The sequence below is a fragment of the Arachis ipaensis genome, chromosome B6 (genome assembly GCF_059453495.1).
Source record: "Arachis ipaensis isolate K30076 ecotype BB chromosome B6, ASM5945349v1, whole genome shotgun sequence".
Lineage (NCBI taxonomy): Eukaryota > Viridiplantae > Streptophyta > Magnoliopsida > Fabales > Fabaceae > Arachis > Arachis ipaensis.
This window is the reverse complement of record NC_142441.1, coordinates 149,661,251-149,676,861: the sequence shown is the minus strand read 5'-3', so window position 1 is coordinate 149,676,861 and position 15,611 is coordinate 149,661,251. Positions and strand designations below refer to the sequence as shown.

Genomic DNA, 15,611 nt, shown 5'->3' with positions numbered 1-15,611 from the left:
TTATAATATTCTTTCTTTTTTGTCCACCGGATTATAATATTCTCAAAAAATAGAAAATGTGAATCAATGGGCTTACACTCATGGCATCAGTTTTGGGCTAGTGATCTGTTCAATCATTATTGGGCCTAATTTTTTGTTTTTCCATCCAATAGATATTTGGACAAATTTTGGAGCATCTTTACATTAACTTCAAAGGACCAAGAGATGTCTTGACCAAAAAAAAAAAAAAAGGACCAAGAGATGCAACTGAAGTTTAGCTCAGATGGTAAATTATGTGTCTTTTAATATTCTGTATCCGGATTCGAACTTTGGTATATGCACCAAGTTGAAAATGAATCCTGTGTCACTGTAGTGTCTTGTCATGTCCTTTTCTTAAAAACAAACGCAGCCTTAGTGTTGTGTGGGTGAGGGGTGGCAAAATGGGTCGATCCTGTTGGGCCGATCCGCTAAACCCGCTAAAAAGGCGGGTCGGGCTAGAAATTGGAGCCCGCCCAAATTAAAAAAAACGCCAAACCCGCACCGCCAAATTGGCGGGGCGGGCCGGTCTGCCGGTCGAAGATTTTTATTTTTCTTTTTTTTAATTAAATAAAAGAGTGATTACTATTATAAAATTAATAATTATAGAATTTTTAAACATTTTTTTTTCATTTTTTGTTTTTATTATTTTTTGAGTTATTAACTTTATTTATTTTATTTTACAATTTCGTATATATGCTCAAATTATGTGACTTATTTTTTAAAATAAAGATGATTCTATTGATAAATATTATTTTGAACAATTTTATTGAAGTTAAAAATAAAAAAAATAATAAAAAATTATATTATAATTTGACTATTTTTCATTTGTATTTGATTTTTTAATTATTATTTTTGGTTAATTTTAATGAATTTTATTTTTCAAAAAAAAAAAGAGTCAAGCGTGCTAGCCTGCCAACCCGCCAATCTGCCATAAAACAGGACGGGTTAGCATTTTGAACCTATTTTAGTTGGCGGGGCGGGCTGGTCCGCCCCGTTTATGTGGCGGGCCTAGGCGGGGCAGGACGGGTTGAGGCGGGCCGGCCCGCTTTGCCACCCCTAAGTGAGTGTGTAATGTGAGTGTGGTTGTTCAATCTAACCAAAAAAAAAAAAAAAAGAAAGAGAATCTTATATTGAGTTTTGATTGTAAAGGGAGGATCTTAAAAAAAAAAAACTTAAATTAAACAATAAACTTTCCAGAACTTAATAGGAGTCAGTCAAAGCAAATAACGAAACACACTGAGCTAAGTATCATTGACATGTTTTTAACAATTGCCTACTATATATAATAAGAACTGAGAAGAGATGTAGTACACAAAATTTTATTCTCCAAATAACTTTTATCATGTATTTAGTATAATACATATGAAAATATATGAATACATGAACTTCTTTAGGCATAGAATTAAACATACAATAATATCCATTTTGGAAAAACTAATCTACTCTTAAATTGATAATACTATTTATTCAGTAAATTTTACACAAATAATTATTCTTATATTATCATATCAATGAAAATAACAAATTTTTTAATTTATTATTTAAAAAATCATTTAAATACATAAATTTAATTGGATAATTATATAAGATTATTTACACTATTAGGTTGTTAAAATTAAACTCATCAAAATGAATCATATTGATAATAAAATTTTATCAAATTAAAATAACATTATTACGGTCAGAGTGAGAATATTCATTATTTTTTTTATTTAACATAATAAAAAAAAAGGAAAATTGGCATGGTAGTGTGACCATATTAGGAGCTTGTTTGGGTGAGTTTCTAAAAAAAAAAATCTTTTTTCGAATTAATTTTTTTAAAAGATCTTATAAAAAAGTAAAAGTAATTTTATGTTTAGTTATCTTATGTAAAAAATCTTTTTATCTATCAATTATGTTTGGATATAACGATATAAAAGTACTTTTTGTTTATTTATTACATAAAAAGTATCTTTTTTTAAAGAAAAAACATCTTTTAAAAAAAAGATGTAAATTACAGCTTTTTAAAAAAAGATATTTTTTTATTTTTTTATACTTTTATTTTTACTACTAAAAATTTACCAAACACTCTAAAAAAAAATATTTTTTTATTAAATTTTTTTTTTATCAAAATAATGGGACTAAACAACCACTGGATTTAGGGCTTGTTTGGGTGAGCTTATAAGAAAAGATCTTTTTTCGAGTTATCTTTTTTAAAAGATCTTATAGAGAAGTAAAAGTAATTTTATGTTTGGATATCTCATGTAAAAATGTCTTTTTATCAATCAATTATGTTTGGGTATAACAATATAAAAGTACTTTTTTGTTTATTTATTACATGAAAAACATTTTTTTTTTAAGAAAAAAAGATCTTTTAAAAAAAGATGTAAATTACAGCTTCTCAAAAAATATCTTTTTTTAATTTTACTAGTGCTTTTACTTTAAATATTAAAAATTTGCCAAACACGTTAAAAAATAAAAAAAAATCTTTTTTTCATTGAAAAAAGATCTCTTTTTTTTTTAACAAAATAATGACACCCAAACATGCACTTAAAGGGCTTGTTTGGGTGAGCTTTTGAGAAAAGATTTTTTTTCGAGTTATCTTTTTTTAAAAGATCTTACAGAGAAGTAAAAGTAATTTTATGTTTGGATATCTCATGTAAAAAGGTCTTTTTATCTATTAATTATGTTTGGGTATAACAATATAAAAGTACTTTTTTGTTCATTTATTACACGAAAAACATCTTTTTTTTAAGGAAAAAAGATCTTTTAAAAAAAGATGTAAATTACAGCTTCTCAAAAAAGATCTTTTTTTGATTTTACTAGTGCTTTTACTTTTACTACTAGAAATTTGCCAAACACATTAAAAAATAAAAAAAAAATCTTTTTTTTAATAAAATAATGGCGCCCAAACATGCACAAAAATTAATATGAATAAAAAAATTTGTTGCTACTCAAAGAACCTAAGCCATCGAAATTTTGCTGCAATTATATACAATAAGATATGATTTTTCATTCGTAACTTTCTTCTCTTCCTTTTTTTCTTTGTTTATTTATAAAATCACGCTGCGCTTAGATCAGATCCGATCTGCAACTTTCTTCGCCATGGATTTCATGAAGGTCTTCGATCAAACCGTTCGAGAAATGTGAGCAATCTGTTATATTTTTTTAAAATCTTCTTGTTATGCGAATTAATTCATGTGTTAATCTCTAATCCACGACGTTGTGATTGATTTTTTTTTCTTTTTTTTCCCTGATGTGTGTGTGGAAATCAGAAAGAGAGAGGTGAATCTGAAGGTGCTAAAGGTTCCCGAGATCGAACAGAAGGTAAAGTTAAATTCTAATTGCTGCTGTTTTGCTTGTTATTTGCGTTGATTTGATTGGAATGTTCATGAGATTGCTGTTTGATTTGTTCTTTTGTTTATCAGAAATATTTTTTCCCCTTCCTGAATTGAATGTGAATTGCGAGAGTGTGTGAATTGAATTGTGTTGTGTTGTTCTAGATTTGATTTGTATGTAAAATGCATATGTGAATGTGAATTGTCTCTGTTTATCTTTGTGTTCATGGGAAGATGGGGCAGAATTGTTGCATAAGTCTCGCATAGACTGTATAAAAAGTAGTGTTGATGAAATGCACGTTTTTGTTTAAAAACTCATAATTTTATGTAAGATGCTTGACAAAAATGTACTAGAGAAGCCAATTTTCTGTTTTCATATCATATTTCAGACTTTAAATAAGAAGTTGCCACTTCATTTTTTTCCCCAACTTTGTTAATTATAGAAGTCATGGACCAAGCAGCAACATTTTGAGGAATGTTTTTTTTTTTCATGTTAAAACTTGAAAGTAGAAACAGGCAACATAAAAACCAATGATGTTGCTTTTATTTATGGAATTTGTATCTCCTCGTTGCATAATCTGATCTGTTTAACATAGTAAGATGCTGGACTTTATTAAACCAAACTACAAGTCTACAGCCTTCTGGGAAACCAACTCAGGGAGTGCATACAGAGAACGAGAGGAATGAAAGTTATCAACATATACACCAATATGCCATATCAAAGTTAATTGCCTATCCGTTTGCATTTCATTGCTTTTCACATCTTGTTGGATATACAAATAGTTCCTGGTGGCTGGCTTTCACCAAATAGATCATTTACATAGTATGAAATTTGTAAACTGTCATTGGGCCTTCACTGAATAACTTCAACTTCCGGAAGAGTTGCCATTGGAGTTCTTACCTGACCCAATTTATGGAGAGTATGTAGTCTATATTCGTTTTCTCCACTTTGGGCATACCCAACCCAGCAATTCTATACCATTATTGGAACTTGAATTTTTTTAGTTGTAAGCCTCATTCATCTTGTGCAAATACACCAGCCTGGCGCCTTTTGTCGAGAAGATGGAAGATATCAGATATTACATAGCAACACTATATAAGAAAATTCTTGTATGGTATAAATTTGATAGGTAGTTATAAATTGTTCTAAGTTATGGTCATTCTTTCAGTTTCAAACTTAACAAATAACTTTTAACCTTAAAAAGATGGTGTTATAAGTTGAATTAAGCAAGTGATATGTTGTTGGTTTGTGGCCCTGCTCTGTAGATGTGTATGGTAGATTTGATGTATGGCTCCAACATTTGAATTATATGATTAATAAATCTGCTGGTTTTATTTATTGGAGTTCTTACCATTATTTATGATTTAGGTGTTGGATGCAACTGATAATGAACCTTGGGGTCCTCATGGTTCTGCACTGGCAGAGATTGCACTGGCTACCAAAAAATTGTAATCATCTATCTATTTCTGTTCTAGTTATATTATACTACTTTTAGAAGTTCTATTTTTCCTTCTTATTTAGAGGAAATTTAGTGTTATTCTTAAATTATTGCTTCTGCTATACTTTTCAGTACTGAATGTCAAATGGTCATGAATGTCCTTTGGACAAGATTGGCTGAAACTGGAAAAGATTGGCGCTATGTTTACAAGGTAACACTTTCTGCATAACCATGTTATTTTAAAATTTAAGTTACAAAGGGAAGGCCTTGCATTTTATTTCTTGTTACATCACACCCAATAACTCAAGTACTTTTACGTCAGGCATTAGCTGTTATAGAGTATTTGGTAGCACATGGGTCTGAACGTGCAGTTGATGACATTATAGAGCATACATTTCAAATCTCAGTAAGGATCCTTCTCATGTATTTGCTATTTTGAACTTGCAATATTTAAACAGACTGGCAATAAGAATGAACGATAAATTTTCTTACATATAATCCTTTACTTTGGATTGGTGAAGGCACTTTCTAGCTTTGAATATGTTGAGCCTAGTGGTAAGGATTCGGGACTAAATGTCAGGAAGAAGGCAGAAACCATTGTGGCCCTTTTAAATAATAGAGAAAAGATACAGGAAGTGAGAAATAAAGCTGCTGCAAACCGTGACAAGTAGGTCGAATATGTCACTACCTTAATCCCAGAATTGATTTTAATTAAACTATGATATAGATTGTGTTGTTAGTAAATAATATTCTTGTTTTTCTTTTGGATGAGTACTTTAGATACGTCGGAGTTTCTTCTAGTGGAATCACGTACAAGTCTGGGTCAACCTCATTTAGTAGTGGCAGCTATCAGAGCAGTGGTAAATATTCGGGCTTTGGTTCAAATGATGGTGATAGGTTTAGGGATAGCTACAGAGACAAGGGAGACTATGAAGAAGACAAATACACTAGAAGATCACGAAACATCGGTGACGATGAAGAGAACTCCTTCAAAAAGGGTACTGCACACTCTGTCAGGTGAGGCATATCTTACTGCTATTCTCGTCTGTAAATTACTTGTAACTGTACTTTATGTTTATGCCATATTATTGTCTCTACACATTGGCATAACCCTAGGTACTAGTTAGAATTTGGGGGAAATACTGAACTTAGTTTGTAAATTCAGTCATTATGGCATATATTTTGTTGTACTTTGTTTTCTGATGCTTCATATTTAGTTATTATATGTTAAGTTGCTGCCTGAAATATCTAGAATTGTTTAAGTTCCTTGCACTAAGGAATTTGTATGGTTTTGACTATTTTCCTTCAATGTTTTTGTTTTTCTTATTTTATTTTTTTTGCAGTTCTTTAGAAGTGTTCTAATAGAAATTTTGCCAGATAATATCCCAAAGGAATATTAAATCCCATCAAACTAAACTTGTTGGTTTGTATTAGATGTGTTCGGAAAATTTTATCACCTTTTACCTTTAATAATACAGGTTATGACTCAAATACTTCCATTGTAAAACAAATAAATAAGTTTGTGTATCAAAGCCAGACTCAAGCCTTTGACCTTGCATTTCTATTCCCAGTTTAACGAACTTGTTCTGACTTTTGAGAAATGAGAACTCTCTTAAATGGGACTCTTGGTCAATGGTTGAGATGCTCATCCCATTTCCCTTCTCTTACATGCATCAATTGCTCAGTTTTTTGGTTGCGTAGGGACATGCTATTTCCTCTATTCTAATTCCAGAATCTCTATCTTGCAGCAAAAGTCAGGAGAATGCACCATCCAGAGTATCTAAGTCATCTACTACTAATGCCCAAGATAATTACAGTTCAGTTGCTTCTCAAAGTTCAAGTGCACCTGCAAATAATACCGAGGATGACTTTGACGACTTTGATCCAAGAGGAACTTCTGCTAGTAAGTATTCCCATAAAGTCTAGTGCATCCCAGTTGCTGATTTTGTTCATTTAATTTAAATAGTGATATTAACCTGTTCCTTCAATTTAGATTTAGGATGAAACTAAAATTATGCACATTTTTCTGTTATGTATATGATAATACAAGCTTTCCAAGTAAAATGACTGGTCCGGTAGAGTGATTATCTCTATAGGTGAAGCTTGTTAGATTGGAAAAATGACAGTTCTAGTCCTACCCCATTTTGACGTAGTTTTCTTACTGCCTCTCCTGTTTTTGTTTCCTTTTAACTGGTCGCGGGGTTGGGGAGGATGGAGAGTGTGTGCTGGAGTCTGTTTCTTGCTTGTTTGATTTTCATAAAAGGGAAATGATGTAAAAATGGTGCAGTAAAAGTTCTATTCAAATAATCCCTATTTTTTCATTATGATCTGTTTATTCTTGAACTGTGTACCCAGTCCCAGAGCAGCTAGTGGCAGAAAATACGATAATCAATTTAACTATCCATTTGATGACAAGATCTGCCACAATAATAGTCATTTAATTATTCTTCTTCTCAATCTGTCAATGATATTGGGTTTTCATTCCAACAGAGCCTTCGGCTGGAAGCTCTAATCAAGTTGATCTCTTTGGACAAGATTTAATCAGTGACTTCATGGATGCTCCAACATCTGTTTCTACAGAAAAGGCTGCTGCTAATAGTGTTTCAGAGGTTGATCTATTTGCAGATGCTTCATTTGTATCGGCACCACCTAATGTGGACAAGGGAGCTAGTTCTCAACCTCAGGTTAGATTTCTTCACTCTTTACAACTGCAGTTGGTTTTCTCATGCCTGCACCAGCAGTTGCCTGCAGATTCAAAGGCAGGAACCTCTACTAATTAGTGGTCCTAAGCTCAGAACCTCTCTTCCATTATCAACTAGGATTGTTTGACTGAATAGTATTTAACTGAAATAAACATTATTGACCTGTTCTTTATTATGAATTACAATATCAATTTCATCTTCCGAAGTAGTATGTTAATGATATTCAACTGTACAAGTTATCTTGCTGAAATGATCAGGTAGGGGGAACCAATAATGAGTGGGATATGCCATCATTAACACTGATGCACAATTTTTGACATTATTCTGAATGTTCTTATTCATATCTAGATAAATTGCACTCCTTAAAAGCTTTAATGTGTGATTGTGAAGAACTGATGAGAGAGAATAATGTGTGCCTTGCCTTCTTTTTTGCACATTTTACTTCAATGTGCTGAAAATTTTTTTCTTTATTACTTTTGGCACATAGTTAATAATTTCTATTTTTTCATATCCGTGTTGACTTATGTATAGGAAGAAGTGGATCTATTTGCATCACAGCCAGCCATTCCTTCAGTTACACCAACAGTTGACTTGTTTTCCATTCCTAAACCAGTTGCACAGCCAGACAAGAAGTCAGGAAATTCTGCTTCAGCGAATAGTAGCACTTTTGATCCCTTTGCTGTTTCTGAACCAGTTGTGCATACAGATGCAGGAAATTCTGCTCCTGTGAATAATAGCACTTTTGATCCCTTTGCCATTCCTGAACCAGTTGCGCAGCCTGACAATAAGTCAGGAAATTCTGCTCCTGTGAACAATAGCACTTTCGACCCCTTTGCTGCTATTCCACTTAATAATTTTGATGGATCTGATGTTTTTGGTGATTTTACTTCTCAACCTGATTCAGCATCTTCACAGACCTCCAATAATGTTGCCAGTGACATCAGCCATGATAAGATGAGTGGTAAAACTTCAGTAGACTCTAAAGTTTCACCTAAAAAGGATCCATTCCAGGTGAAATCTGGCATCTGGGCAGATTCACTTAGCCGTGGACTGATTGATCTCAATATATCTGGCCGTAAGTTTATCATCTCAATATATTATTGTTTTTTATCTTCCTGTTTGTGCAACATTGTGAATACACATTTTGGTTTTCTTTCTGTAATATACCAATTGGTTGAGCAATTGAGTAGTTTCCATAATTTTATTTGTCTACCATTGTTTTTGCAGCCAAGAAAGTAAATCTTGCAGATGTTGGGATTGTGGGTGGATTAAGTGATGGATCAGATGAAGTGGTGAAAGGCCCTCCACCTTCATTTTACATGGGTAGAGCTATGGGTTCAGGTTCTGGTCTTGGTAGATCTGGATTCACTCCTTCACAGACAGAAACCGGAAATGACATGTTCTCAAGCCTTAGCAGCCAACAATATCAATTTGGTGGATTCCAGAAGTAAAATTCTCTGATTATATACTCATTCTTTGTGTGCCGGCATTACCTAGACTGTTGAGCTTCTTGCCATTGTGGGTTTTTGTATTTTGTTTATGTATATTTCTCACACTGCTGTGATTACTAAAGGGTAAGAATTTACTATTGTGTTTTTCACCCACGCTGATCGGATGCAACATCATCGTGCAGTGCCCAAAGATTTGGTGGTATTGCTTTGAGTTGTAAAATATTATCTTCCGACTTTAGGTTACTGTTTTTTTTTTAGTCCTTAAATTCGTGAAGATCAACTTAACAATTCCTCCCCTCCCTTTCTCTCTTTCCCCATGTCCTTTTTTTTTCTGTTCGTTTATGTTACATTGTAGCAAACTACAGTTGTGTAAGGGGTGTTTTTCTTCTAATTTCTGGTAATCGTCTGAGCTAAAACGGATGCTATCATTAAAATTAGAGACCAGTTGAATTGGCTTCGGCTTTCCACTACAACCAAAAAAGTATTATTATTATTATTATTCTATATATATATATAGGGGGTGCTTTTGTGTTTAGAATCAGTTTTTAGAAAAGTCAATTTTATTATGTTTTGAAGTTAGTAATTCTTAGCTTCGAATGAAGTAGAAATTTATTTGAGTATTTCTATATAAAGTCTATTGAAAGTTTATAAGAGTGTTATAAGAATTCTTCTTTCTTAAAACAAGTTTTTTTTTTTTTTTTTTTGAAATTAATGTTCGAAGCTCTTTAGAATATACTATATTAATGCTAAGTAGAGCTGTCAAACAGTAGTTTGAATCTGGTGAAACGAGAAGAGAAATGAAACAATTTTTGGCAGTTCTGTGATTGAAAAAATTTCAAAATGTTTGTATCCTTTCTCCCCGGCAGATGAAGGGGACAGGGGGTCGAAGGTATTTGATCAACTCCAACCCCCGAAATTCAATCCAAGACGCACTATAGGCTAAAAATTGTATGTATCAGAATTGAGATGCAGCCATAGCATTTTCCTCACTATATATCTATGATTCTACCCCTAATCAATGCCGCAGCTTTCAACACCTGCTTCACTGGTCCAATGATGAAGACCTACATAATAAAACACCAAACAACATTGAAAATTGGTAATATAATTTTTAATTTGTCATTAAAAAAATCAGCTGCAAAACAACAGCAGGTACGTACGTAACAAAACTCAAAAACCGTCTACATCTCGGCAAATATCATGTTCATCATTCATAAAAATAAGAGATAGACTATGAATAAATCAACAACCCCTGGATTGAAAAAAGCCAGGCACTGGGGAACTGGAGTTTAAGAATTGTAATGGCGAGTATACTAACCTTGTCAGGTGGGCCCTTCGAACCTCCAATGACAATTTCCGCACTGCAAGAACAAATGCATTTAAAATCAAAGTATTTAGTAATTCACCCACAAAAATTATTTGCTAAACCAAGGAAATGGAAAGCGCTCAGAAAAATTCGTACTTGCATCCCTCCTTAATTGTCAAGATTGTAGCCCCCCTTCTACCAATAACTCGTCCCATCATTCCTCGGGGAATGTCTACTACTGAAAGAATTTCTTCCTCCAGATCATTTCCATCAACTTTCAGCGTATCTAAAAGGGAATAAAAAACTGTGTTGCTTAGCAGTCAATATCATTAACAAATCATACAAGCATTCCAGACATTATATGTCTATATCCAATAAATTGACCTAAAGCATCACTAAACAATAATCCACTTGCATCAACATGTTTGTGTAGATGATGCAACAGAAAGTCCTCCATAATGGGAAGTGCAATATTCACCTATCATGGTTATTTCAACGGGCAAATTATTCCATCAACAGTAAGTAAAATTTAAATAGCATCAATGATATCATGTTTGAAATTAAGGTTGGCAATGTCAGGAAATAAAAGGCAACTGGGAATATCATGCATCCATGTAGTTTTTGTCATAGAAGGTTCTTGTCAACATTATCTAGACCTGGGATAGGAGGCAGAGATGGCCAATCAGCATAATCATTATTGTTCACACAAAAACATCGGCAATACAGGGCACCACGAACCGCAAGATGCCATAAGGACCGCTCATTCAAGTTCACCATCATTCGGTGATAAACATACAGAAGAAAACGGACATCATCAGTAGCTGTGCGGACCATACGTTCAGAAAAAGGTCTATATCTCCAAAACTTGGGGTCCTGAGAACACAACACATTGAGAAATAATATCACATGATAGATTAGTTCAATGACCCATACATAAATATTTTATAGGTGTAACATGCACATAAAGGAAATTCAAATATTGTCAAAAAGTTGTATCTCAAGTCAATCAAGTGACACCTCCCTTGATCAATGAGCCAGGGGTTGCTGGCATTGGGATTTGGCACAAGGGTTTAATCCCCAGATGCTCATCACTTCCTTCATCCCACTAGCCCTCCGAACAAATAAAAATCACATAATGATATGAATAATTATAATATAACTAAATATATTCATGATGCTTTACAGTTTCTTACTTTCTATAGTACAACTTTAAGAATAATATGATGAATTAAAACATTCACGCTGGACCAACAATTTAAACTTTGAAGTAGAAATGTGTAAATTGGATATGTCTGCACAACCAAGATTCTAAAACCAACCTGTCGAAGGAGAACCCGAACCTCTTCCTTCTCATCATATGATATGCCTGGATGCAAACACTCAAAGTGAATATGGAGGAATTAATTATAATTAAGAATTTATTAAGACAAATTGAATCATATCCATCCAGAGTAATATGGTCAACAATATATAGAAACGTGGATACCACGATATATATACTACCACAAAAACGTGGATCAGCTAGGAGGTCAACAAAAGAAATGTTGTCATCTCTTTTCCGCTTCCCTTCTTGCTCGTCGATCAGTGCATATGCAATCTGAACCAATAGAATAGGATAAAAAATTCAATATGTATAAATATATACCACATCAGCGTAAGTATCCTATGAAATCGAAAGCAAACACAAAGAATAAAGATCAAAGACTTCTAAGGATATATATCTGCAATATGATATGATTTCCATTTCCTGTTTCCAACTGAGAATTCATAAATTAAAATGGATCACCCTTTGATCACCCAAGGAAAGGGGCAATAAAAAAGAAGTCTGTGTTCAGTAGGGTGACAGAATCATGTGTTTCAACTTCAATGATGATTTAAGTCTGAGTTATAACTTGTAATATGATTTATCTTATGATTGTAGGTTATTTTTTTTATCTGTAAAGATTATGATAAATTATGTGTATCTTTTTTTTTTTTTTTTTTGTGATTGAATTGGACAGATAGACCCAATAGATTATGTGTATATTTGGGTGTTTGGTTATTATCCCACAACAATAGAGATAGGGAAGAGAAACAAAAGGTATTTGATTGTTGAGATAATAAACACTTGGAGACAAAAACCAGATGAAAAGGAACACAAAATTTGTATTCTTCCACTGGGTGAACAACATGGATTGAGAGGCAGAAACTAGGTTGATTAATAAAATTGCATTCCTAATACACACACACACACACACACACAATAATTTACCTCTTTACATCTTTTATGTTCTATCCACTTTAACCAAACATGATACAGATATGTACATAGTAGATATCCAATTCACTAACTGTAATCTCTGCCTAGGTGCCACCATCCAGTTAACATTGATGCCTAATGTATTCATAGTATGTATACAATAAGATGACAAGACGATTATTATCATCATGAAGCAAATTACTCACAAAAGTTACAAGAACCAAACAAACACAATTGACCAAATGATACTATTCTAATCATAAATGGCAATATTCTAACATGTTACAAAAAAGGACAGTGATTAGCAAACGAGTGATATGTAAATCTTAAGTTGATGTACAAACACTATCACACATGAGAGCAGACAATAAAAGTCAAGTGAAAATGATATAAACCTCATAAATTGAATGTTTTAATAATCATATTGTTGAAAGTGATCAAAGAGCATGAGAAGCTAAGACAGTTTAAATTAGATTTATTTGATTAAAGTTCAACTAGATTTATGATCACATTCAAATGAATCATATATAAAATAATAATAAGAAGTCATACACAAACCGTATATTTATAAAGCATTTGGGAAAGCATGCTAACGTTGAAGCAATTACACTGCCAAATTAACAAGACCTAATACATTGGCTGGGTCTGGAGAGTTCACCTGGGTATCCATCACGTTGTTCAGCTTGATGTCAAACTGGAAGTACAATGCCTAGAATGCAAACATTACCATTAAAGTTTGTTCTTACTTGATCAAAAGCATCTAAACTTCAACAAATAAAAAATAAAAAGCAATAAAGAAAAAAAGCAAGAAATCGACCTCACTATCCCTTTTGCAATCATGAATCACTTTTGTGATGAAATTGGACTCGAGCGCAGGCTTACAGGCTTTGATCAGCGCTTCCCCACCTTCTATTGCGTCAACCAAGTAAATGGCATCTGGGAATGCAAGCTGTATTAGACATAGAGCTCCAGTTCGACACAAGTCTTCGCCCTCACAATCAAAACCAATGATGAACTGGTGCTGCGGCGATGGTTCCAGAAACTCAGTTGGGAGTTGAGATGCAGTTGTCACAATATGGATAGGAACCAGAGCTGAATTAGATTCAACATTAGGAGGGCTGTCACCTAATTAGAAATCAGCGTTTGCAAAATCCAAGTCAATGATCTCGAATAACATCAAGAAGAGGAAAGAAAATGGAAAAGAAAATCACAGCAGCTCGATCAAAATAGTAGATTCGTGCAGGAATCAAGTAAAAATATTCGTGCAGAAAAGTAGTTACAAACAAACAGCAGCTCTATCAAACGGTAACCGGCCATTGTCTAAGTAAACAAACATCAAGAATATTAAAAGATAAAAAGAAAAATGCTAAAGACAAAAAAAAAAGGAAAAAAGGAAAAAACTCCAAGCAACTCGATCAAATAGTAAGTTAGAACAGAACGCAATCAAGCAAGAACGTTACAAAAGTACGAACAAGTAAACGCACATTCTGACCTGTAAATAAGCGGCAAAACGAATAAATATGAAAGATTAAAAAGAAAACACCAAATTGAAATTCGATAAGCACTCGGCACATTTTATCGGGGAAGAAAAGGCGTAATGAAGGAAAATCGGAGCCCTAGATCGATCGAAAAGGAGGAAAGTAGAGTAGAAGCTAAACAAAAGAGAATAAAGATAGGTTTAGTGGAGAAGACGAACCTGAAGGAGGAAGGGGAATGCGAGCGGTGAAGGAGGGAGAAGGAGTTGTAGGCGCGGAAGAAGAAGAAGAAGAAGAAGAAGAAGAAGCCATTGGTGAATGTGGTCGTCACATGAGAGGTTTCTCTCGTGAAATGAAATGGAAATGAAAACGAAATGAACGTTGTGTTCTCTGATCTCTCTTTCTGGCTTTTATAGGAGTCTTCAGAGTTGAGAGTAAATGAAAGGAAATGCGAGCTGAGTTCTCACTTCTCACTTCTCAGTCACTGCTTTGTGTTCTTCCAAGTCGTTTTGTTCTTTGAGAGGGCTCCGCAACTGTTTTCAAGGAAGAAAAAGAGATATTAATTATTAGGAATGCTTGTAGGAAAAACCAAAAAATATCTCATATTAGATTTACGGCTCATTTTTTTCCGTTTGGAAAAAAATTTGGTGTAGTTCATTGAAATAGGAGTGTGTTGGTGACTTGGTGTTTTCCACTCCTATTGGGTCAGGGCAAATTGCACATTTCATTAACCTTTTTTCTTTTTTGTGAAAAAATAACCAAATGTAGGTTACGTTTAGCATTTAATTTTTTTTTTTAAAATTTTCGTTCAGCCCAAAGTTTTATGCTTTTCTAATTTCTGAAATTTTTTATTTTTTTTGGCCCAAATGCAGCCTGCGTTTTGGATGGACAACGGCACAAAATTTTTTTAGGTCTCCAAAACGCAATTTGCATTTCTGTGTCAGAATTCTTTTTTTTTTTTTAATTTCAAAACGTTGGGTGCGTTTTGTATAGGAAATAATATTTTATTCGAAAACCTTGCTTATAAATACGAAACACAACCCATCTCAAGTTGCTCATTTTCATTCTACTCCCATTCCTCTTGTTTTCATATATCTCAAACCTGAATTTTTTGGGCAATTAGTAGTGTCAACAAAATCGGATTAGGTGAGGTTGAGAGTATGGAATGTATTGCAAATATTCGAATGTATTATGACGGTGAGATTATACCAAACACACACGAATGAGTGATTTTTATTTGTGAATGTCCGTCTTCATTTGCTATTTCATGTACCATGAGTTTTGTGGAGTTACAAAATGATCTTTGTGAGAACATACAGAGTCACATTTTTAAAAGGGTGAGCAACATTTTGTACAGAAATCATGTACAAGTATTTGGTGGGCTGATGCAGTTTCAACTGATGTCCATCACCGACAACGCATGCATGTAGCGGATGTTCTTTATTTATCAACAAACCCGAGGTCACGTGCCGATTATAGAGCTGTACGTTGAGTTTGAACAGCATACGGGGATGGATGCGGTTGGCGACGATGTCAACGTTGATGTTGTGGAGTTAGATTGGGGAGAAGATAACAACGACAGTGAAGAGGAGTTTGAAGCCAACTATGAAGTCGATGACGAAAACGATGACGGAGACTTGGCAGGCAATCTGGCGGCACATGAT

At 33.6% G+C, this 15,611-nt stretch overlaps 2 protein-coding genes across 2 annotated transcripts; one reads left to right on the top strand and one right to left on the bottom strand.

Moving 5' to 3' along the window:
• Positions 1 to 2,917: 2,917 nt before the first annotated feature.
• On the top strand, positions 2,918 to 9,215 carry LOC107605559 (ENTH/VHS family protein). Its single transcript, XM_088489785.1, has 11 exons — positions 2,918 to 3,143; positions 3,273 to 3,324; positions 4,705 to 4,784; positions 4,907 to 4,985; positions 5,097 to 5,180; positions 5,296 to 5,441; positions 5,555 to 5,791; positions 6,523 to 6,677; positions 7,265 to 7,458; positions 8,008 to 8,551; positions 8,704 to 9,215. Exons 1-11 carry the CDS (start codon positions 3,103 to 3,105, stop codon positions 8,925 to 8,927), a joined length of 1,836 nt encoding a protein of 611 aa, XP_088345911.1. The 5' UTR covers positions 2,918 to 3,102; the 3' UTR covers positions 8,928 to 9,215.
• A 510-nt stretch (positions 9,216 to 9,725) lies between these two features.
• Positions 9,726 to 14,521, bottom strand: LOC107605560 (3'-5' exonuclease domain-containing protein / K homology domain-containing protein / KH domain-containing protein). Its single transcript, XM_016307474.3, has 9 exons — positions 14,169 to 14,521; positions 13,290 to 13,597; positions 13,131 to 13,181; positions 11,737 to 11,830; positions 11,553 to 11,599; positions 10,890 to 11,106; positions 10,390 to 10,519; positions 10,246 to 10,288; positions 9,726 to 9,991 (listed from the first exon to the last, which is right to left on the bottom strand). Exons 1-9 carry the CDS (start codon positions 14,257 to 14,259, stop codon positions 9,917 to 9,919), a joined length of 1,056 nt encoding a protein of 351 aa, XP_016162960.1. The 5' UTR covers positions 14,260 to 14,521; the 3' UTR covers positions 9,726 to 9,916.
• Between the last annotated feature and the right edge of the window lie 1,090 nt (positions 14,522 to 15,611).

Coding starts and splice junctions, on each gene's coding strand:
- LOC107605559 (XM_088489785.1), top strand. CDS start 3,103: ATGGATTTCATGAAGGTCTTCGATCAAACCGTTCGAGAAAT. Junction 5,442..5,554: donor GCTGCTGCAAACCGTGACAA/GTAGGTCGAATA, acceptor TGAGTACTTTAG/ATACGTCGGAGTTTCTTCTA. Junction 5,792..6,522: donor GGTACTGCACACTCTGTCAG/GTGAGGCATATC, acceptor TCTATCTTGCAG/CAAAAGTCAGGAGAATGCAC.
- LOC107605560 (XM_016307474.3), bottom strand. CDS start 14,259: ATGGCTTCTTCTTCTTCTTCTTCTTCTTCTTCTTCCGCGCCTACAACT. Junction 11,107..11,552: donor TTCGGGTTCTCCTTCGACAG/GTTGGTTTTAGA, acceptor TTGTGTTCTCAG/GACCCCAAGTTTTGGAGATA. Junction 10,520..10,889: donor ATCTCTGCCTCCTATCCCAG/GTCTAGATAATG, acceptor ATTCCCTTTTAG/ATACGCTGAAAGTTGATGGA.